Source organism: Aplidium turbinatum, chromosome 1 (genome assembly GCF_918807975.1).
Source record: "Aplidium turbinatum chromosome 1, kaAplTurb1.1, whole genome shotgun sequence".
NCBI lineage: Eukaryota > Metazoa > Chordata > Ascidiacea > Aplousobranchia > Polyclinidae > Aplidium > Aplidium turbinatum.
Genome location: NC_137472.1, coordinates 56591609 through 56613979, shown reverse-complemented (window position 1 = coordinate 56613979; position 22371 = coordinate 56591609). Strand labels below are relative to the sequence as shown.

General features: G+C 36.0%; 1 protein-coding gene across 1 annotated transcript in view; it reads left to right on the top strand.

The window, feature by feature from the left end:
- Window positions 1-10715: 10715 nt before the first annotated feature.
- Window positions 10716-22371, top strand: part of LOC145767578 (uncharacterized) — a 32772-nt gene continuing 21116 nt past the window's right edge. Inside the window, exons 1-13 of the mRNA XM_082579430.1 lie at window positions 10716-11117; window positions 11406-11510; window positions 13106-13266; window positions 13997-14112; window positions 15053-15135; window positions 15605-15784; window positions 16290-16352; window positions 16874-17068; window positions 17510-17601; window positions 18474-18594; window positions 19427-19621; window positions 20793-20861; window positions 21085-21228. Of these exons, the coding sequence (XP_082435556.1) occupies window positions 11058-11117; window positions 11406-11510; window positions 13106-13266; window positions 13997-14112; window positions 15053-15135; window positions 15605-15784; window positions 16290-16352; window positions 16874-17068; window positions 17510-17601; window positions 18474-18594; window positions 19427-19621; window positions 20793-20861; window positions 21085-21228 (1584 nt within the window). The 5' untranslated portion in view covers window positions 10716-11057. The remainder of the gene's footprint in view (window positions 11118-11405; window positions 11511-13105; window positions 13267-13996; window positions 14113-15052; window positions 15136-15604; window positions 15785-16289; window positions 16353-16873; window positions 17069-17509; window positions 17602-18473; window positions 18595-19426; window positions 19622-20792; window positions 20862-21084; window positions 21229-22371) is intronic.

Sequence of the window (22371 nt, the reverse complement as noted above, 5' to 3'; positions counted from 1 at the left end):
CTCATCATAAAAAAAGTTCTCAGAACTGCAGGATGTAGGCCTAAGTGTGCCTCAAAATCGGTCAAATTAGTAACACAACTAGATGCGTCTTTCTTCAAAAGTTCTTTCGTTTGTGGCACTTCATGGCAACATACACATTCATTGGGCTGGGACATAGACTCGCACTTGTGGCAAACGCACCACCTACAGTTCCCAGCACGCCACTCATTGCTGAGAAGATCCAAATCGGCTTGGTCGTGTTAACAAAATCATCTCCAGTGAAGTGAAGAGAACATGTACAACTAGTTTTGTATGGTCCATCCCACTTTCGAACACTTGAAGAAAATTCAAAGAAAATGAAGGGGTGTACCAGCAAACATCTATAGGATTGGCCCATGATACAAGAGAAGGATCCCCAGAGGATACAAACTGATATGAATGAATCAACAAGTGAATAAAAAAATAACAGTTAACCTCTCAAGTACATAGCTCCACACAGAGTGAAATTTACATGCCTTTTGACTCTTTTTTATTTCTTTAAAAGTATTATTGACTCAAAAAGAATGTCTAAAAAGACATTACGAAAAGTAACTACGGACAAAGGCCAGTGTTTCGATCTTCAGATCTCTTCAGCGTAGTAAAGTGAAAGTAGAAAGTTGTCTTGAAGCGTTGGTTGAGGTGATGATTTGAAACTTGAGTGATTGTTGTGAGACAATGAGACTGGATTTAAGTTTTAAATTTGGACCTCAGCGAAACGTAGTTTTACAGCCTATTAAAAGGTGTGATTTTTTTAAGAGAATTTGTGCTAAGAAATGGCAGGAATTTGTTAAAAATAAAAACTAGAAAAAAAGACAAGAATTTGCAACTGAGCTAGGACAAAACAATCATCTAAGATGGATCTAAAATACAAGAAATTAGATTCTAGCGGTACACATAAGTATAAAAATTCAAAGAAAATGAAGGGGTGTACCAGCAAACATCTATAGGATTGGCCCATGATACAAGAGAAGGATCCCCAGAGGATACAAACTGATATGAATGAATCAACAAGTGAATAAAAAAATAACAGTTAACCTCTCAAGTACATGTAGCTCCACACAGAGTGAAATTTACATGCCTTTTGGCATGTATTTTATTATTTTTTATTTTTAACAAATTCCTGCCATTTCTTAGCACAAATTCTCTTAAAAAAATCACACCTTTTAATAGGCTGTAAAACTACGTTTCGCTGAGGTCCAAATTTAAAACTTAAATCCAGTCTCATTGTCTCACAACAATCACTCAAGTTTCAAATCATCACCTCAACCAACGCTTCAAGACAACTTTCTACTTTCACTTTACTACGCTGAAGAGATCTGAAGATCGAAACACTGGCCTTTGTCCGTAGTTACTTTTCGTAATGTCTTTTTAGACATTCTTTTTGAGTCAATAATACTTTTAAAGAAATAAAAAAGAGTCAAAAGGCATGTAAATTTCACTCTGTGTGGAGCTACATGTACTTGAGAGGTTAACTGTTACTTTTTTATTCACTTGAAGAAAACTTTGACTATTTTAGGGATAGGACTATTTTCATGTCAGCACCTTGTTTTGTTTGAAATCATGAAAAGATAGCACACGTCTTTGTCACTGACTCTGTCACATAAACAGCAATTTCCAGGCATTACCTCAACCATAAATTAAGGGTACTGTTTGTGAGATACTGCTGTTACACTGCAAATGGCTATAGCCAGATTAGGACAAATAAAAAATTATCCAAATTGTAGCCCTACAAGAGTTTAGAAAAACTCCAATTTCAATTGAATTGAGATGCTGTTTGATAAAAATAAACTCAATCTATTTGATCTAAACCTGATAGTAATAATAAGTTGACTTTTTCATTTCGGTAATTCTCATTTTGCACATGCTTTAGATTAGACACATAGAGCCCCACACATTGACGTTTTGAAGCAGTCGTACCATACCTCACCAACTCACCACAGAGAAAGAATGTATCCTTCCCACCCATGGTGACGTCATAGCGGTGTTGCCGTTTTTATTTTCACAATTAAATGAGTGTCAGATTCGCCGAAAGTGAACGAAAGTTTTCAAGCATGTAACTTAGTAGCCTGTTGATATTTTTTACGATTTGCTGGTCAGGGAAGTTTGTTAGTGTCATCTCTTTGGTATCTTAGATAAATTTAGCAAATTTATTTTCCTGTCAGAGCCACTTTAACTTCTTTTCTGTCAGAACTGTTTGTATTTTTTATCTGCTCTAACTTCTATTGACGTCACAGACAACGCAGCTTCTGATTGGTGCATGCTTTAGCCTACAGGGGCTTACAAACGTTGTTAAGTTAAAGTGGCTACCCCGTCGCAATATCATTTGACAAAGTTTTCTATGGATTTAGGCTGAAAGTAATTCCAGAAAGCGCAATTTTAAGGTATTTTCTTCAAAATTATATGGGAGAGGTTCCTTAGACCTCCCCTCTGGGTGCTTTGCTATTGCCGACTCGTTGCCGGATTATAGACATGTGCATAATACTTATTTGCCTCCCCCCTTGAAATTTTGTGCTGGCTACGCCTCTGGCTAGCTCACATACCACCGGCAGATTTGGTGATTTGCAAAACAACAAATAAGCAACAACAAACAACGCACGTGCTCCATCTCAGACATTTTTTGGACTAAACTGTATTTTTTATATCTCTAATTACAGTATGATCCAACTTTAAGCTTATTTTTTCCAACAATCGACAGCAAGTTCATTAAAGCAATCCATGTTTTCTAACAAAGCAATAACCTGAGTTGTTACTGGCGTCATCTAAAGTTTATAAAGTCAAATACCTTTTTGGCCTCCGTGGGTCACACTGCATGGATTATTTTGTATGTTGAGCCGAAAGAATAGCGGGGTGTCAGAATTTGTAGGCAGAGCCTTTACAAAAATACGCCTTTCAGTACAAGAATTAACTGTGTATATTTGTTCTGCTTGGAAAGTCACATAGTTTGTGGGTACTTTTATCTGTAGCCAAGTACGCTGATTTGCTGCCAACTTGTTGGTGTTCACACTCCTCAGCGGGTTTACAGTTTACACGAGATCCACTTGTCGTGAACCCCAATGAGTAGGCCTATAGACTGTACAATTGAATACCTGAAAATGAGAATGGCCCAAGTCTAGGTGATACTATTTCGAGAAAATCAAAAAAAACTTCACAATTTTTTTGTTTGTTAAAGATATCAAAGCCTGGTTAATGTGGGTAGTTACACATGGGAATAGACAACAAAAAAGCTGTATTGTGTGTTGCTGTGCGTTATAGTTTATGCGGTGCGGATCGTCAAACTCACTGGATTTGGACCCTTCTTATAATCAGGACCTCACAAATTTGTAATGCACTGCGCTTTGCTTGGATATATTGATAGATAGCACCTTGCCCACTGGCGTAGGAACCCCCCTGCAATACCTGCAGTCGCAGGGGGGCCCGCACCTAAAAAGCCCTACGTTTAAGGGCCCCCTCTCGAGGTTGAAGACTTTTTTTGTTTTTAAAAACAACTTTTTTGGGACAAAAAACGGAGCATTTCTTAGCTGAAGATGCAGTGGCAAAAGCCACGCAGGGGGGGAGATGCGCTCTAGCTAGGTACGCCACTGACCTTGTCCCATTATCATATCAAAATACATTCATCATGAAAGAAATCTGAGACTTTTGTTATGTACATTGTACAGTAAAAGCAGTTTTTCAGTTCATTGCGTAAGATAAAAGCAGTTTGTGTAAAAAGCAACTCTTTAGTTTTCATAGTCTGAGTTTTGTGCATCAAAGAATGCATCTTCCGTTGTAACGAGTTGATCTATCATGTCGCTTGTTTCTTGGCGCAAGTATTTTATCAGTTTGATAACATCTTGCTTCTTTGCAGCCTTAATCGGTACTTGGCTAGTATAGCACTGACTAGCTTCTAAGGTAGGAAGAGCGTTAAGCTGAAGGATCCGAAATTTAGTTCGAACGAGTCCCATCATATTCTTTGAAACGCCAATTTTAAACGAATGCTCCTTCCTGAAACGGAAGCTTTTACATTTTGACACGAGATACTTCTCAGTTCCCCGTTTCGTCGCTTTTTTGAAATATTGAGCCAAGTGTCCACGATAGTCTTTTATCAAGTCTTGGGTAACTCGAACCACATCAAACTGTTCTTCAACCATGTTGATCCATCCATCATACCATTCCATCTTCTCTCTCCGCTGCTTCATTTTCTCAATCGTAGCAAAATGCCGGTCACATAGCAGAAAACTGTGACCCCTTATTGGCAGATTATGATCAATAGCATCAAAATCTCGGTTTTTTACTAGTGTATGAAAAAACTGCACTGCAGTGTGGTTATGGTTTTGGCCCCTGCAGCCGTCAGAATAAAAGTTTACCTTTTTGACTCCGGGTAAAACTTTGTTTTGGAGATAATGATGAAGGCACGAAACTACTTCATTTGCTCCTCGCTTTGCAACAGTTTCTGGCCACATGTACATCGTAGATGTTTTCGTGCTTGCGCTGTACACACAAAAGTTATGCAGCCAAGTTTGCGGCATGTAAAAAATTTCTCCAACAAGAAGGTGAGGAAAAGGTATGTTTTGTTGAAAGTCGATAGCTAGTGTCTCCGTTTCTGGATCGTCTTCCGCCGTAGCAGAGTCAGCTTTTAGCTTGTCATAAAAAGACTTAGCTTTGCGTTTGTGGAGTTCCAAATCTGATTGGAATTTTCTTCGCGTTGCTTGATGTTTTTCACTTTGTATCTCAGAAGAAAAACTACAAGAAAGCATGGACAAAATCAATGAAATCAGTAAAAAATACGGAATGAAACTCAATTTGAAGAAAACAAAGACAATGCTCATCGAAAAAAGCAATGGAAATAATAAAATAAACATTAAGCTGGAAGAAGAACAATTGGATCAGGTCACCACATACACATACCTAGGGTCCCTCATTACACAAGATGGAAGATGCACCAATGATATAAAAAGAAGAATCGGTCAAGCAAAAGCGTCATTTTGGAAATGCAAGGATGGATGGATGGTCATTTTATTTTTGTTTGGATGCGAAACGCCGAAACATACATAAAACAAAAACTGACAGTGTGCATCCAATGAGAGAGTGCGAAAGACCGTAGCTCTGAAGGCGTAGGAGGTCGTCGAGTCTGCACTCTCTCATTCAAATAGTTATACGAAAGAAAGCATTGCGTTTTTAAATATTGTAGCAAATTGACACAAAAAAGAAGAAGGAAGGAAGAACAGAAAAAATAAATAAAATACAGATACTACAAAAAATAATAACAATTAACATAGGCTATTCAGGTAGTGGATGTCGTTTTTATAGCTCTTGATTATTGAAGAAGTGTTTTTTGCACATTTTATTGAAAAATTTGAAGCCTTTTTCATGTTTTTTTTTCATATTTTGAGGCAAACTGTCCCATACCTTTATTCCCATGCATTTTAAACTTTTTTGCAATAGTTGGGTATTTGCCTGTTTAGTATAAAGTGAATTGGAGCTTGAACGTCGGGTGTTATACGAATGAATAGCTGATACATGTGTAAAGAAAGTTTTGAAGTTTTCCGGTAGTTTATTATTATAAAATTTGTACATAATTTTGCTTATTTCTAGTTTATAAGTAGAATTAACAGTTAGTATTTTATTTTCTTGATAGAGTGGCAGTAATTTAGTTTTCATTTCAAATGCTCCTGTAACGATTTTAATTATCTTATTTTGTCTAACTTGAATTCTATTCAAGTATTTTGTGGGTGCGCATCCCCAGTTGATAATTCCATATTGTATAGGTGCGAGTGTACAATGCTATAATAAATATTGATGAGAACTTTTCTAGAAGTAAATTTTCTAAGTTTACTCAGTACGCCTGAAGAAGAGGATAGTTTTTTCGAGAGGCTATCAATGTGTATATTCCAGTTGAGTTTGTTATCAATTGTGATTCCTAAGTAGCGTGTGTGGTCAACTTCCTTAATTATTGTATCATTTAATTTAATTTGCATATCGGAGGGTGTAGTCTTTTTATTGTTAAAAAGTATGTAGTTAGTTTTACTCAAGTTGAGTGTCAACTGATTGCTTTCAAGCCAAGTGTAGAGTTTGCATAATTCTTTATTCATTATCGGCTGGAGGTTGCTGGTAGTTTTTTGAGCCAAATAGAGAACTGTGTCATCAGCATAGAGTAGAGTTTTCAAATTAGTTGCATCGGGAAGATCGTTTATGTAAACTGAAAACAAAAAGGGGCCAAGTACACTGCCCTGAGGAACTCCAATAGTAATATTTGAGCGAGAAGAGTTGATTTCCCCGCCCTGTACATATTGCTGCTTATTGGTTAGATATGAATGAATAAGGTTTTTAAAGTTTCCCCTTACGCCATAGTGATTCAACTTGTCAATTAAGATTTCGTGATTAACTGTATCGAATGCTTTTTTGAGATCTATAAACACTGAGCACACAATGTGATTGTTGTTTAGTTCATTTATGATATCTTCATGGAATTGAGTAATTGCTAAATTGGTTGAGTAGTTTTTACGAAATCCAAATTGCAAAGGGGAGAAGAGTTTATATTTTTCCCAGAAATTAGCCAAGCGTTTGTGAATGATTGTCTCAAATATTTTGTTAAAAGGCGATAAAGTTTTTAAGAGGAGAAATAAATTTACAATTAAAACTGAGACTTCTATCGTGTTACATCAAACCAGTCATGTCATATGGAAGTGAAAGTTGGACCTACAGCAAAGAAATTTGCAAAAAAATTAATGCTTTTCAACTCTGGTGCTACAGAAGAATATTAAAAATATCATATAAAAAACACATTACAAACGAAGCAATTAGGAAAAGAATTGGAGTGCAAGATACATGGGCAAACGACTTGGCAAAACAAAAGATGAAATTCGCGGGACATATTTTGAGAGGATCGGCAGGACAGCTACATCAATTGGTTATTGAAGGTATGGTGGAAGGAAAGAGGTGCAGGGGAAGAAGGAGACGAACATGGGGAGATGACGTTATACAGTGGGCTGATTTGTCAAGCATTGGAGAAACAAAAAGAGTAGCGGAAGAACGTGACTTGTGGAAGAAAGTGACAGCCAACCTCCGGATCGGAGACGGCACGTGATGATGATGATGATCTTGACCTCCATTTCGTAGCATGTAGGCCTACCACATACATCAGATCGTGGTTAGCGCGTTGGGCTCGCAGTCGAGAGCCTGCATGTTCGACTCCAGCCACCCGCACTTGCTGTTGCTTCTCTGGGCAAGAAACTTTACGATAATTGCCTCTACCCAGTGATCGATTTCGAATAATGGGTAGTACCAAATTTAAGTCATAAGTAGAGTAGACAACTGGAAACAGACATTGTAGTCAGCTGCAGCGTGGGTCAGGTGTACGTCGGAAGGCGTACACCGATGCATAGCGCTCAAGTCCGCTTTCCCGCAATGCAGGATAAAGATAAAAAAAACAAACAAACAAATCCGTAGTTAAAATTATCTTTAAAGTAATTAAAGTATATCCTATGTCTAACAGGGCAATGTACATGGTAAATTGTACAAATATGTATGAAAGAATGGCCGAAGTCCTGGACTTGGGCCATTCATCTAATCATACAAATTTATTTGCCTTCGATAACACGTTTCAAATCGTGTGTTTGGACCTTTCTTTTGCTCATAAGGTAGCGCTAGGCGTTAGTATTACGATGGTGGGTAAAAATGTGGACTTGGGCCCTTTTCATTTTCAGGTATTCAGTTACTAGAAAATCAAACTGATGTTTTTATCCAACTGTTGAGAATGTCAATAAAACATTTTTTAACTTACGTAAATATTTTTTTTGGAATATTAGAACCAACATTGTAGCATAAATACTTTCAAATACAGTACCGATAGGTAGAAAAACCATTGCGTCAAATTAAAAGTAACTTTAGTTTTTATTTCATGAAGGACTACAACGACGTTTTGTTTGTTTTTTGACAATCATGTCATATACAATATATTTAATTCAAATGCAAACATGCTTGCAAATTACACGAGCATTTTTAAACTGGACTTCAGTCTTGTTTGGCTAAGCCCAGAATTTCCCTAACAGCAGCAACTACTTTTGCTTTGCAATGTTAAAGTTCACACTCATTCGTGTGCAGTGTGCACTGTGCAGGCTTTTGCGTAATAATCCAAGCAGCCTTGCAGAAAACGACAAGTTAAAATATGAGGTAGACAACAAACTACTTTATTTTAAAGGCTGATATCATAGCTTTGTGTATAGGGTATGTTGAGTGTTGACCACTGTACCAAATCCGTTGGAACTTCTAACAAAATGCGTGTTTTTGTTTTCATCAGTAGGCCTAACTTTTTATTGCATTAAGTTTTCTCAACTATGAGTTCAAAATTGCAATAAGTTTTTAATCATTTTTTCATATTTTCGATATATTTTAAATATTTTAACATCACATCGCATTTTATTCCGAAAAGCGTTATTTGAGAAAAGAACAGTTAAAAATACAAATATTTGAATATAGATCTATATTATAATGGACTGTTTGAGAAAAGCTAGAAACTTTGTTAGCGTAGCCTAGTCTACCCAAAACGCTTACATTTTATTATAGTTACAGGCTAGCATTTGAGAAAACGAAAGATGCCACTCGATCATATTTGATTGGTCATATTTGAACTTAAACTAAACAAAATTCAATAGCTTGATTGATGACTAGAAGCATTTTCAAGAATGTTTGTTGCTTATTTGGTGACAATAATAATTCATCATTTTTTCTGTAACTCAGGTTGCGATAACATGCATACTTGCCTATCTACAAAAAAATAGTAGTTTTATCAAATATTTTTGGAAACTTCCTTGGTTTCGTATTATCTGAATTAATATATGAATTGGCCACACATTGAGTAGGCCTATGTGTGCGTAGCCTATACAGTAAGTATAGCCTACGTGCGTACAGAAAGTACGTTACTGTATAATTATGTAAGCTGTAGTGTTTTCAAACTTTTAAAATATCACCTTAGCAGAAGTAGCCTACATGCCTGCATTCCCCATTGTGACTTTCTAAGACTCGTGGGCAATATTCTTAAGACGCAATTTCACTCGTCTGATTACGACAAACAGTTAATTCTTATTTAAGGATGTTACTCCTTTATTTAACAATTTTTTCTGTAATAAACCATACTGAAGAAGACGTTAGACATTAAGACGTTGTCACCTGACATTAGAAATAATTTATTTTTATAATTAAACAAAAACATTTAGACTACTTTTAATCTTTCAATGACAAAAGGATGGCCCCCTATTTGTATTTTATTTCCCAGCAGCAAAATTCATCAATTTTTCAAAATTTGTATCATCACAAAACAAACTTTAATGTTTGAAGGCGGGATTTGCATGCAAGAGTTGAAGGAAGTTGCGAGGAATCGTGAGTTGTGGAGAGAAAGATTTAGAGAATGATCGAGAATTGAAATCGACTGAACGGATGATGATAACTTTAGAAATAAGCCTCACAGAGCTTGTTTTTTTGTGAACGAGAATTTAATTATTAAAGGAGGTGATAATACGCCTATGTGCAAGTGGTAAAAAAGTGACACTAGCCTGTGTCTAAAAATGCAAAATAAATATATAAAAGACTACACAAAAAGTCTCAGGATGGACCACACAAACAAGCCTAATCAATTAAAGCAGGGATGGCCAACTTCTCATCGATTGTAATAGACTAAAAAATTTCGTAATCACTAGCGACCGATGGTCGGTGCGCTGAAGTCACTAAGCTACTTTTTCCTGTGCCATCTTTACTGTAAATGGATTGACATTCATCACATATTTTTCGTCAGCATTGAGCAACAGAATCATGTTTCAAATTAGGCCAGGCTGCAATAAATGCACGTGACAACTCTTGTAAAAATAACTAGGTTGCTCTTTTAACGCAAGCGACAAACAAACTAGAAGTGGAAGCTAGAAAGTTACTACCTACTTCTTTGTTTTCTACTTTTTTGAGAACTCTTCACTGCAAACAGTTCAAAAGCAAGCTTCGCCTCCAGCTTGGACTCCAGCTCGCACGATGGCAAGGCCTGTATTACGTAAGCCATGGCTCGAACTTTTCTCTGTTACACTGAAGTTTAAACGCCCTTGCTACAAGAGTTTATTGATTTTAAAAGTTTTTCCTATTTTTAATCACCCGGAATAAAGTTTATATTTGAATAAAAAACCACAGGACTTCACTTGAGGATCGCAGCAGCACATGATTTTTTTTTCTTTCATTAATATTACTCAACATCAGCCTATCTTGTTTGTTGTTTCAACGTAATTTGCCGATGCTTGACATTTGTCACATTAAGAACTGGGAAGCAGCTGACTCGATGACTGATATAGTCTTTCGCTGCTTCCTGTCTGTTGTGGTATTTAGATAGCTATTTTATTCGTATTGTCGCAATTGACGCAACAGACAAAAGAAAAGGTTTCTCTCTCTCTCTTGTAAGCTTAGTTTAAATGGCAAAATCGTCATTTCCGTAGGGTGGCAATTGACTTGTAGACCGTATGGTCGTTTCGTTGTCTCCCAGTCGGTATGGGAACTTGTGTAACTTTGCATTGTGTACATTAATTGCATATTTCAAACATCTACGTATGTTCCTGTTACTGACAAATAAAACATTGATTGATTGATTGATTGGTTTTACATTTGGATGTTCGTACTTGTTACATCATAATGTGCTTCAAAAATACTGAAGCCCTGGTTGTATTGCTAATGTAATCGTAGGCTAAATTATGAGTTGATGGACAAATTTTCTCTCAGGAATATTGATTGAAAAACGCTGTTTTTAGGAATACTGTCCACGCAAAATCCTAGGCGATCGAGCAGTTAAGACGATTGACGTGTTGGGCACCCCTGAAGTAAGGCAACGATGAATTAGTATCATTGAGTCAGACCACCTCAGTCGTGAGTAGCCTGGCTTATCATACCCGATGCAGTCTTCGATGAACTCTAAACTCAATTTGCGAATCCACCGTTGCACCAGGAAGAATTTCCTTTACAATATTTTATTTTACATTGCTTTATAATTACAGCACTGTGATTGTAGTAGCAAAATAATCACTTCTTTCTTCCCCATGCCAAAGACAAAATTGAAGAGCTCTTCAACAACAGGAGAGCCTGCAGAAAAGAAAAAAGTAAGATGAAAGATTTATGTCCTTTGATCCGTTTGTTTGATGTGTCTTAAGGTTGCAAACTTGCAATATAAAGCAAACCATTTGTCCGCGAGTCTATGAGAAGTTATACAGTTTTTTATTTCAAATTATGCTCAATTAGGAAAGAATTTAGACTACGCTTCTTCTCATTTACTTGTTCCAGTTAGATTGAAAATTTTTTTAAAAATTAAAACCGAATACGGAAAAAATATATTTAATTTACTTGGATTGTTTGACTCATGTTGGTTTCGTTTTATAAAATATTCTCAGATGTCTGCTACAGTGTCAAAGACGAGTTCTACTTCCCAGCCTCACAAGAATCATACAGCCGAAATATGCCCAGTTTGCGATGACTATCCAAAAGAAACTTATAAGGTATTAAGTAAGCGGGCAAGTGTCTATTCCTTAACCACCCTAAACAGCGTAGCTAGCCACACTTAGGTATCGATGTTGGCTACACCCACTGAAAGTCTACTTGTCGTATCCAGGCTTACTTGGTGGTTGAAGATTTAGATTAAGTGGACGGTAAGGCAAGGAAGCCAATCTTCGTGTCCACCTTCAGGCATGCCTTTACTGTAAGTGTCCTGCCAAAGACAGAGCCGCATGCTCTTGAGCGGTGTCGAACCGGCGCGCTTTCGAATGCCGTTCCAGCGCTCTCACCACTCGGCTATGCAGCCGACAACTGAAGTCTATTGAAGCGCAATCAATCAAAGCCTCTACAAGTTCGCAAAACTGCTCTAAAAAAGCTTTCTCAGTCCGATAATAAGGAATCGCACAATGAACAAATGTGCTTTGAGATGATTTGATATGCTGCTCATATGAAAAAAAACAAACACTTCAGTGAGGAGGGTTTGGTTTGAATCCGGTGCCTATCGAATACAAAGCAGAACAGCTTATTGGCGACGAAGTTCGCATGTTTTATCTCCACAAAGTTTAAGAGATTGTCCAGTGGTGTGGAAAATAAGCACGAGTCGTTGGTTGCTGTGTCAAGGTAGGCATTTAAACATGCTCTCATTGGGATCTTATTGGGAATTAATCTGTTTAAAGTGGCCACTCTGTGTTAAGGTTGTAGCGTAAAAGTGAGTAGTGAAATACCAAGACGGTGCACAACGGACTAATCGGAAGAAAAAAACAACGGGTCTTTTTCGCCGCCAAATGACAGATGACGAATTTCTTGCAGTGTTGCCCAAGAGATACCAGTGGTAATCTTCCATGAGCAACTTGTCAAAAAATGTAGCAAGATAGTTTGGTTACGAGCATTGAGGCAATGATTGCTGATGCTGCAATTTAACTCATTTTTATAGCTTGCAAACTGATAAAATGTCCGGTCCTCACCGTTTTTACTTTTTTATTATTTTTTGTTTTGGAAACGAAACTATGGCATTAGGAAAGGGGTCGACAGGCAAAAACTCTTTTTCATCAATTAGAGCAAGAGACTGGAGTACAGAAATTTAAGCTGTTAAATTTGAAGAGGGACAGGAAAGTTTGGAGAAACTATGTTGATGGTGTCCGGGCACGCCAGAATGGATGATGATGATGATTGATAGTTACACTACCACAAAGTTACTAAACTAAAAGAAAGATTGTTAATTGACAATTTACTTTGAATTGTTAATGGCTCAATATTTTAGTTCACATCAGTGCTGATAACGCTGCATGATTGTAACTTTACTCAATCTGAAATTGATTTCTTGGCATAATTTAATCTAAGAAACAGTTAGATGCAAGTTTGGGGGGAGAATTGGGTTCAGTACCAATGATACCTTCGCGGCCCAAATGAAGACACTTCGAAGAAAAACGCACTGTATGCAAAGAATAGGAAATGGTTTCTTCAAGTTACCTGGCCCTTTGGAAAGATTATCGGCCCCTACAATCATCCCGGTTCCAGGTCTGAAAGTAACCCCTGGAACCCCTTGTAAGCGCTACTGATGCAAAAAAATCATTTCAACATATGATTGTTTTCTGTTTAGAGTTTTCATGATCCTATTCACAAACACATAGAGCTCCATCCTCTTCTGGCTCAAGTCATAAACACTCCTCAATTCCAAAGACTCCGAAACATCAAGCAACTCGGAGGAAATTACTTTCTTTTTCCAGGAGCCTCCCACAACAGATTTGAGCATTCAATTGGGTAAGAAATTGGAACATAGGCTAATCATCTGATGTCAAAAAGCATCACATTCAGAATAAAAACGTGATAAAAAGCGATTCTGTTGCCTGTCTTGCAATGCGGCATGAATCACACTCATTCGAGTAATTGCAATTGCCTTTGGTAAATCAGAATGAAATAGTCCGATTTCCATCAAACCCGAATTTAATGATGTTCGAAAAAGACCTTGTATTAACTGGTAGTTATAACCATATTTGATGCTATACAGTTGAGGTAGACTACTTAAAGGTAGTTTAGCAAACCAGAAAATAATCATTTTTACTGTCAATTTTTTCTAATTAAATTCATACGTAAAATTGTCGTATAATTACAAGAGGTAAACTTCTCACATTTCCAACAAAGTTGTAGGAACATTTAGTATGTAAGCTAGTGTAATTATCAAATGGTTTTACATTTAAATTTGAGTAACCGTGTAATAGGTAGCTATGGAAAACGTAACGTTCAGATAAACCAAACTTTTAGATTGTCATAGACTGATCAACTTTTATTAAATTAACTTAGGTTTGAAATTCTTGTGTATTTTGGATAGTCGTAGTTGTTCAATTCAATAGAATAGGCTACATAGCTATACAGTAAATAAACGCCCGTTTGAAAATGTTTGTAGTGGTAAAAAGACTTAAAAACATCAGCAACAAAACTCTTTCTCTGCCAAACTTGTTGTATCACCTTAATTTATGATATTTCTTTGAAGGACTTGCCATCTTGCAGGAGAGCTTGTTCGTCATTTACGTGACAGCGCACCAGAACGTAAAATAAATAAGGAAGATGTCCTGTGCGTGGAATTGGCCGGTCTTTGCCATGATTTGGGTATGTATTTCCAGACAGCAAATCAGTCGCTTTTTGCATTGATTCAACGTTTGCAGAAGTAAAAAAACGACTGATTAACTGTCTAGGTTATTATTGCAAGTAAAGATTTTCCAAATGCAAACAAAAAATGAGAAAACGTAAAACCTCTTATCATCAAATAGAGACTTTTTGTACATTCCAAGGATCTTTGACAAAAAATGACAAACGTATGTGATCTTGTGAACTTTCCAGGTTTACTCTATATTTTATGTTATTTGCAAGGAAAGACGTAAATGTAATCTATTGGATTGCTATAGCAAACAACTTGATTGAAAATGGTGATTAAAAAAAAACTCGCTAACAAACCACGCATAAATGGCAACCACGACGTTGGCTACAACGGTTTAATTTCTGCAAATAAAAACGAGCTTTAGACTGTAAAAATTGTGGCCCAGAAGTCAATATTTGTGTGGTAACCATTGCTCACTTTGAACGTTATTGTTACCAATCAAAGAAGCCAGCACTGACCACTTCCTACCACAGCGGACAAGCCCCCTACACAACAATAGCCTGGTAGCTTACTGTGCAGAAATCTAAAAATATTGGAAGGTTATGTTTACCACCATATTTGACCCAAAATACAATAGTTTGCACCAAAGATTAACTTGAACATGCCACACGTATCTTGTGGTTTTCGATTTGGTGATTAGGCCTAAAATGTTTAATTTGTTTTACTTGAAGTATAAAATTTTGATTTAAAAATTAACTTATTAGCAAAGTGCAAAATATTAAATTTTGGATTTATTTAGATCAAAGAATTGGTAAATTAAAACTAAACAAAATCTTTTGAACTTCTTTTTTCAAACAATTGTAAAACTTGCAGACATTCTTTTAACCTTTTTACATGACACGGCCAAGACGCTACATTTGATTATTAAGTTACGAAAGTTGTTCTTTTCAGGGCACGGCCCATTCTCGCACATGTATGACAACATATTTTTGTCAAAAATGAAAGAAAAGGGTAAAAGTATAAAAAATAAAGAAGTAAGTATACCGGTATGTAGATTGAATAGACAATTTGTGTAGATAGACTTTTTCTATTTTTTCATTTTACACTTTTTTACATTGCCAATCATGATACGAAAACCAGACTAGGCTACTAAAATATTTTTTATTCTACCAAAAGCTTAGAGACGCTAGAATATTATGTTGAATCTAATGACTGAAGTTTCAAGCAAGCTTAGAGAGCTGTAGACAATGACAGACACTGTCAGTTCTGCGGAAAAATAAAATTGTTAAATGCGAAGATAAGTTATTATGACAAAACAAACCATGTAAAAATTCAGATGCTTTGCTTTCTTCATGGACAACTAGTCATAAATAATATAATAACAATAATAATAATAATAATAAATAGTAATAATAATAATAATAATAATAATACATGATAATAATAACAATAATAATAATAAGATCGATGACTTTATTTTGAATAATTGTTATCAACTTACAGCACGAGAAACGATCTTGCTTGATGTTTGACCGACTTCTTCAAGAAAATCAAAAAGTAAGAAAAGAGTTTGAGAAACTTCTGAGACCTGATGGAGACGGGTCTGAAGTCACTCAGTGTCGTAATGCAATTTTCATCAAGGAATTGATCAATGGACCAATACCTGAGGTTGATCCTCAGAAGGTGAATATGCATAAATTCTCAGATAGCAAATCAGTCGTTTTTTACATTGATTCAACGTCTGAGTCTGGAGGCGTTGAATCAATGTGAAAAACGACTGATTTTCTGTCTGGATTAGAACGTTATAGTTCATGCTTTTTACTGATTCTTGTAATTCTTTTTTGATACCGTACGGATATAGTTCAACATCAAGTAATTCAATATTCACGTACATACAAACGTTGTGAGACCAGAAATCTATTTATTTATTATTTTGAGATTGATGAGTGTCTGTTTTAAATTTCTAGATTAATTCTGGAATCGACACGTTTTTCATTCAACCTTTAACGCATTTTCTTGGGAGAAATCTTGGTAAAAAATCTGTTAATATTTGAGTAGCAGCACTTTATAAATCATGGCAAGGCAAGGACCTACAGAAACGTTTGCATAACAATAAAAAAGTTCATATCAATATACAATTCAAAGGCGAGACTTTAGATTTTTAATGGTTTGAAATAATTCGTTGCAGAATCAAAGTAAAGATACCTGGAAGTATAAAGGCAGAAAGCAAGACAAAGGTTTTCTCTATCAGGTGTTCATTCAAAGCATTAAAATGTGTCGCTGCAGTTTTTGTAGCAACTGATTCCACTAACGTTACACATCGCCCTCATTTCAATAACTAGCAGCAGTATAGTTAATTATATTGTAAAAAACTCCTTGAAATACTGCGCAGTTTATTTTTTACGCAGGTAGTCTACTGGCAATAAGGTTCTTACGCTCAGCATGACTCGCCTAAATCGACTTTTTAACGTTTTGCCACTTCTTCTCGTGTATGGATGTACTGGTATATCGACTATTGTAGCTAGTACTAGTAGTATCTTTTTTGTCCAGGATGCATTAACGAAGAAAAATAAAATAATAGATATGGTGTATCTATCAAGAGCACAGTTTAAAATAGAAGCACAATTTAGTAGACTTCTAAAATATGTTTTTCACCAAATTGAGGCAAAATGGTTTGTTGGTTAGAGATGAGTAAACAACTAGAAGACGACAAGACTTTAGTTTCTGAATTATTCTAATTCTTCATACTGTTCTAATTTGTTTCATGATTAGATTGTTGCGAACAAGACCAACGGAGTGGATGTTGACAAGTGGGATTACTTTGCTCGCGACTGCCACCAGCTGGGCATAGCAAATAGCTTTGATCACATTCGGTTCATGAAGAACATGAAAGTTCTCGACTGCACAAAAATTAATGGCAAAGAGAAAGAAGAAAAGAAAGACTATCAGATATGTGTGAGAGATAAGGTAAATATGCAATAGTTCCCGTTGCTGATTTTAGATATTATTTTTCTTTAGTTTTTTAAACTCATAAAGAGTTAAGTTTAAAATACGTGCACGACTAACAAATGCGACCAAGTTATCCGCTCTGATTGGTTGTTGGTTAAGTGCCTGAATTTGTAAACAAGAAAGGTAAGATCAAGCGTCGCTGGTTCGACTCTCGGGATGTGCGCTTGAGCAACGCATTGAAAACATAACTCTCAATTCATTGGAGTATAACGGATGAAATAAGTAACAGCTCACAAACGCAAACTTCACCATGCCAGTCCCCGTGACCGGCCCTGCGCCAGTGGTTCAAAGCATTTACAACTATGCGAAGCTGCTAGGATTAAATTTGCAAAGAACCTTTTTTAGTCCTAAAATAAAAATACCTACATTTAATCAATCAATCATTTTTTTAACTTGCAGGAATGCAAAAACCTGTACGAGATGTTTCACACCAGAGATGCCTTGCACCGACGAGCATACCAACATAGAATCAGTACTGCAGTAGAGGATATGTAAGTGACATAATAGCAATGATATTGTTAATACAGATTGGACATGCTGAAGTATTGATTTTCTCATGAGTTTAGTACCTTCAGTTATTAGAATAGTGTTTTTGTGTAACTTCCAAAATCAGTTTGAATAATTTTGATTGGAGCGACATAATATTTTGACAAAAATGAAACAAAATATCCGTGATGGGATTGTTACAAGTGGCAGTGGTGAATTCTGGGCAATCGCTAACACGAAAAAGTAGCTTTATTCATGGTGTGTTTGCAAAGTGGAATTAATGTGGACCCACACATCATTGTGCTTTGTTGGAATCTCCCGCTCCCCCCCTAAGGTTTATTTCTGGATACGCCCCTGATAATTGTTTTATCGGCAGATAATTTTTACACCACGGACTTACAACCAAAGTTTCACGCTCAAGATCAGAAGTTACATTTATGTAGGCAATACACTCATCACAAATTTCTTGTCAGTGTTCAACTGAGATATTTAGCCGTGTAATTTTTTGAGCGCTATGGCGGTATTTAAAAGAGTCAACATTTCAGCGTTTCTACTTCGTGAAGAACCATTCCGCCACGTCATATTTTAATATCTCTAGTGCTACCTCACTTCTCGTCGAACAAAAACGTAACATATATATTGATACAATGGCATGTTTACACTTGAAGCTCGTAATTTTTTAACCAATGTTTAAGTATATTTCCGCATTGGTAAACTGTGTTGAAACCACTGGGTAATGCAGTCCATGGACAGAATCAAAATATATATTTCCATGCTTGAAATATAAGCTTTCCAAGAACTACTAAAAACTCCAAATACTTGACTTTTTTATGTGGTTTTTATTTCAACTCCAGGTTTTTATTTTTGTTTGGTGCAGGATAACTGATGCAATGGTGTTGGTGAATGACTACGTCAAGTTTGAAGGTAAAGCGGGAAAAAAATTTACATTAGCTGAGTCTGCAGATGATATGGAAGCCTTCGAAAAGATCTCAGATCATGTAATGTCATAGCTTAATGATCTACCACATAGGCCATACTTATTTTGATGGAAAATACAATGATTGTTCAATACAAGCAGACTGGTAACCAACACTTAACCTTTACTGTAGTGTGGCCTGTTTCCTATTGCCTCAATAAAGCAGCGGTTTTTACGTTTTTTTTTTTTACATTGTTTACCTTAGAATTTTATTGAAACTATAGCATTAGTTCTTGCAACAATGCAAGTTTCAATAAAAAAACTGATAAACATTGGCATTTGAATCATGTAGATACCAAAATGAATTTTTACAAATTATGTACGGAAAGAGACGTTACTAGTTGTTGAAGGAAGTGCGTTACTTTAGTAGATCTACCAGCAGCCTAGCCATCGTATAAGCCAGAGGTTCTTAAACCAGGAGTGCACGCACCACTAAGGGATGCGAGACCTGTGCTTAAGTGGTGCGGAAATGCTGAGTTATCAAAGCTTGTTATAATATGACGTAAGAAGCAAAGCTATTTACCAGTTTTCAACAACAAATTCGAACTGTAGGCGTCTATTACTTTTCCGCCAATCCTAGGAGGTGGTGCGAGAATTGATTGGTAATTTCAAGGTGGTGCCGACAAGGCAATAGGTTAAGAACCGCTGGTATAAGCTCTTCGAACATAAGCCAATAAAATTCAAGCACAAACCAACAATAGATTGAAATATAATTATTTTTGTTTAACTTTTCATTGGCAAAAAATAACCTTGGAGGAAGAAAATGGTCTATTTAAGACATGATGACAATAAATTACTACATTGTTCCTTTTCGAAATGAAATAAATTATTAAATTCTAATCCATCACTTTCAGGTGATTTACAATATGTATTACTCAAGCGACTCAAAAGATGCCGAAGTTGAAGAAAGAGAAGCGAGGAGCAAAGCCCGTAGTATTATGGAAAGAGTCCTCATTCACGATTTCTATGTCTACATCGGCAGCATAAAGATTAAGGATAAAACACTTGAAGAAGCCAAGACCAAAAAAGAAGTGGTGGACAACTGGATGGTAGGTCAAATATTTAAAAGTTTTTTTGGTGTTTTTAGCCTACTTTATTTTATTTGTAGCTTTTAATTTTTGGTCTTAATATTAACTGTTAATAGAATTGATTTGATATTTGTTTGTTCTTTTTGTGCAACACGAAAGCAGAAGCTAGAAGTTAAAGTTACACTTTCACACACATTTTAACTCAAATTTTTGTCAGAGGCCGTCCAACAAATTGAGCTGCAGCCTAAAAAAGCTACACAGAGACACTTGGCATAAAGTCCACTTTGATTAAAAGAAATATTGTTTAATAAATTTTTGAAAATTGCACCCGTACTCCCAATATGTTTGCTATGCTTTCAAAAGTTTCTTTTCCCGTCCCTGATGCGGTTTTTGAATCTTTGAAAAAAGAAGTTACAAGCCAGATAAAATGCATATTTTTCTTCTGTGTGTGAACCTTCTTTGTCACTCCAAGGATCGATGGGCTCTGCCTTCTACCGCTCTTGAGCAGTGGCGGTGATTCGGTGTAGATGTTTAGGCAGGTATCGAGAGGGCGCAGTTGTAGATGGTGTGGTCTGTAGTTTGTTCGTCTTTGCCACACTCACACATCTCGGATGGAATCATCTTCCAGTTGTACATGTTGGAGCGGAATAATCATGATTTAATTAATGAATTTTTAGAAACCTTTTTATTTATGAAAAAAAACTCGCTACCGAATACGAAAAGATTTCCACATTCAATACGACTTGCATAGAAATAATTCAAAGACTTACAAACATCAAGTTTTTAAGTTGTTATAAATCATCATCAAGTTTTTTCCTCTCGTCGAGGGTTGGAGGCAATAAAACGCCAAGTTTTTCTGTTGTGAGGTTTTTCAATTGCAATATGTAGTTAAATCCTCTCCAGTTTAAAATATTATTAATCTAGATTCTTGGTGTTCTGCTTCTATTTTTTTTCTGTTTATGTTCTTTATTAATAGTTGTCTTTGACTAGTACAGTATTATTTCAAATTATGGGGCTAGAATACATTAGTTTTTCTCTTTTAATTGTTTATAGAATTATCATTTTTGTTTGCATTCTAGCGAGTACATTTCGGTTCGTGATTTTTCTAAATGTCATAACTGTCATAATTTGTAATGCTATAAATACACTACTAAAATTATTATAAAATAATTCACTTTGTTCGATTGCTCAGAAAGACGAAGAAGAAAAGTTTCGACAAAAGTTTAAAGATTTAGAAGACCACTTGGTTGTCCCATTAAAGGTAAGCACAGAGTGATTCAAACCTGCAAATATCCAAATACTTGCTCTAGCTAGAAAAGTCTTTAAAACAAACCATATTCTTTAGCTTGTCATAATTTCTGTGCAAAAAATAATGTTGATTGATTGGTAATTATTTTAAATCACCAAGCTTTAACTGTTAATGCTGTCGAATGGAAATGTAGAGAAATTATGCTAGTCATAAGGTATTTTATTTACTTTATTAGAGGGCAAAGTTTCACTATGGAAAGAAGACTAGAAATCCTGTCGATGACTACTTATTTTTTTCCAAAGCAAAACCGGGTACTCTACCAGAACCAAAAAGAATGAAAAGAGAAGATATCTCTCACATGTTGCCAAAGCATTTCATGGCAAGTTTAACTTTATTAAATTATATTTGATATTTAGCCGCTGTAATTATATAATCAATCTATTACATTGAAATTTTGATGAACATTGAAATTTTGAGTTGGAGATTGTAAAGTTTCGCATTCGAATCATGGCTTAGTGAGGATGCGTCGAACCACATTTCTGCTAGTTATAGTTTGCAACCTATAATCAATTGCGTATAACTTAGTAAATTTATCAATGCAAGCATAGTTAAATTTAAGCACCATGTATCTATTAACATTCTTTAATATTTTACTTTTAGTAGCATGATCGTTATCATTCCTTCATAAGTGTAGGTAATAATGACCTGTTTCAGTCTGATGCTACGGGTTCGCTGTAGTAGTAGCGGTTTGCAACAAAGTGCGCTATTCGTGTGCTTGATTGTTACAGACGAACTAAACCTGACAGCAAATCTATCGTTTTTTGATTCAATTGTCTGCAGGCGTGTTTTTATATAGCGCTGTATCCATCGCCGATATGCGTTGCTCCTCTGAGCTTCACAAAGTAGACAATGCAGCCATATACTGTAGAGGCGCAACTGAGTAGCCTACATTATTACCTGAATGTAGCTTGTTTCATTGCTGAGTGCCAATCACGAGCAAGATTCAGTGCTACTTTAAAAAAAATCCTTGATATGACCAGAGAAGGTATCGAACCCCTGCCTACGGATTCAGAGGCGGACGCACTAACCACTAAGCCAGTGGTTCCCAGCCGTGGGGGAATTCCCCACTAGGGGGGAATTTTGCAATTTTTAGGGGGGAATTTGGCTTTAGGATTGTAAACCTTTTTAAGCCTAGTAAGTTGGCCTGGACTAGGGTGTTAAAGAAGAAATTATTATTAGATTAACTCTCTATTATTTAGGAAACTGTGCACTGACATGGATGCAGACCATCACATATAGGCCTACTCTACTCCTTTTTCATTTAAATACTGGATGGCTTTCATGAGGAAACGTAACCAAACGAGTGTTTGGGCTCAGAGACGAGTTTAAATTATTTTTTGACTTTTAAATAAAATTGGAATTTGTTTCATTGCTGAATGATGACAAATGGATTAGATTCCTTGCTTATTTGGTTGATATGTTTGGTGCATTGAATAAACTGAATCTGAAAATGCAAGGGAAA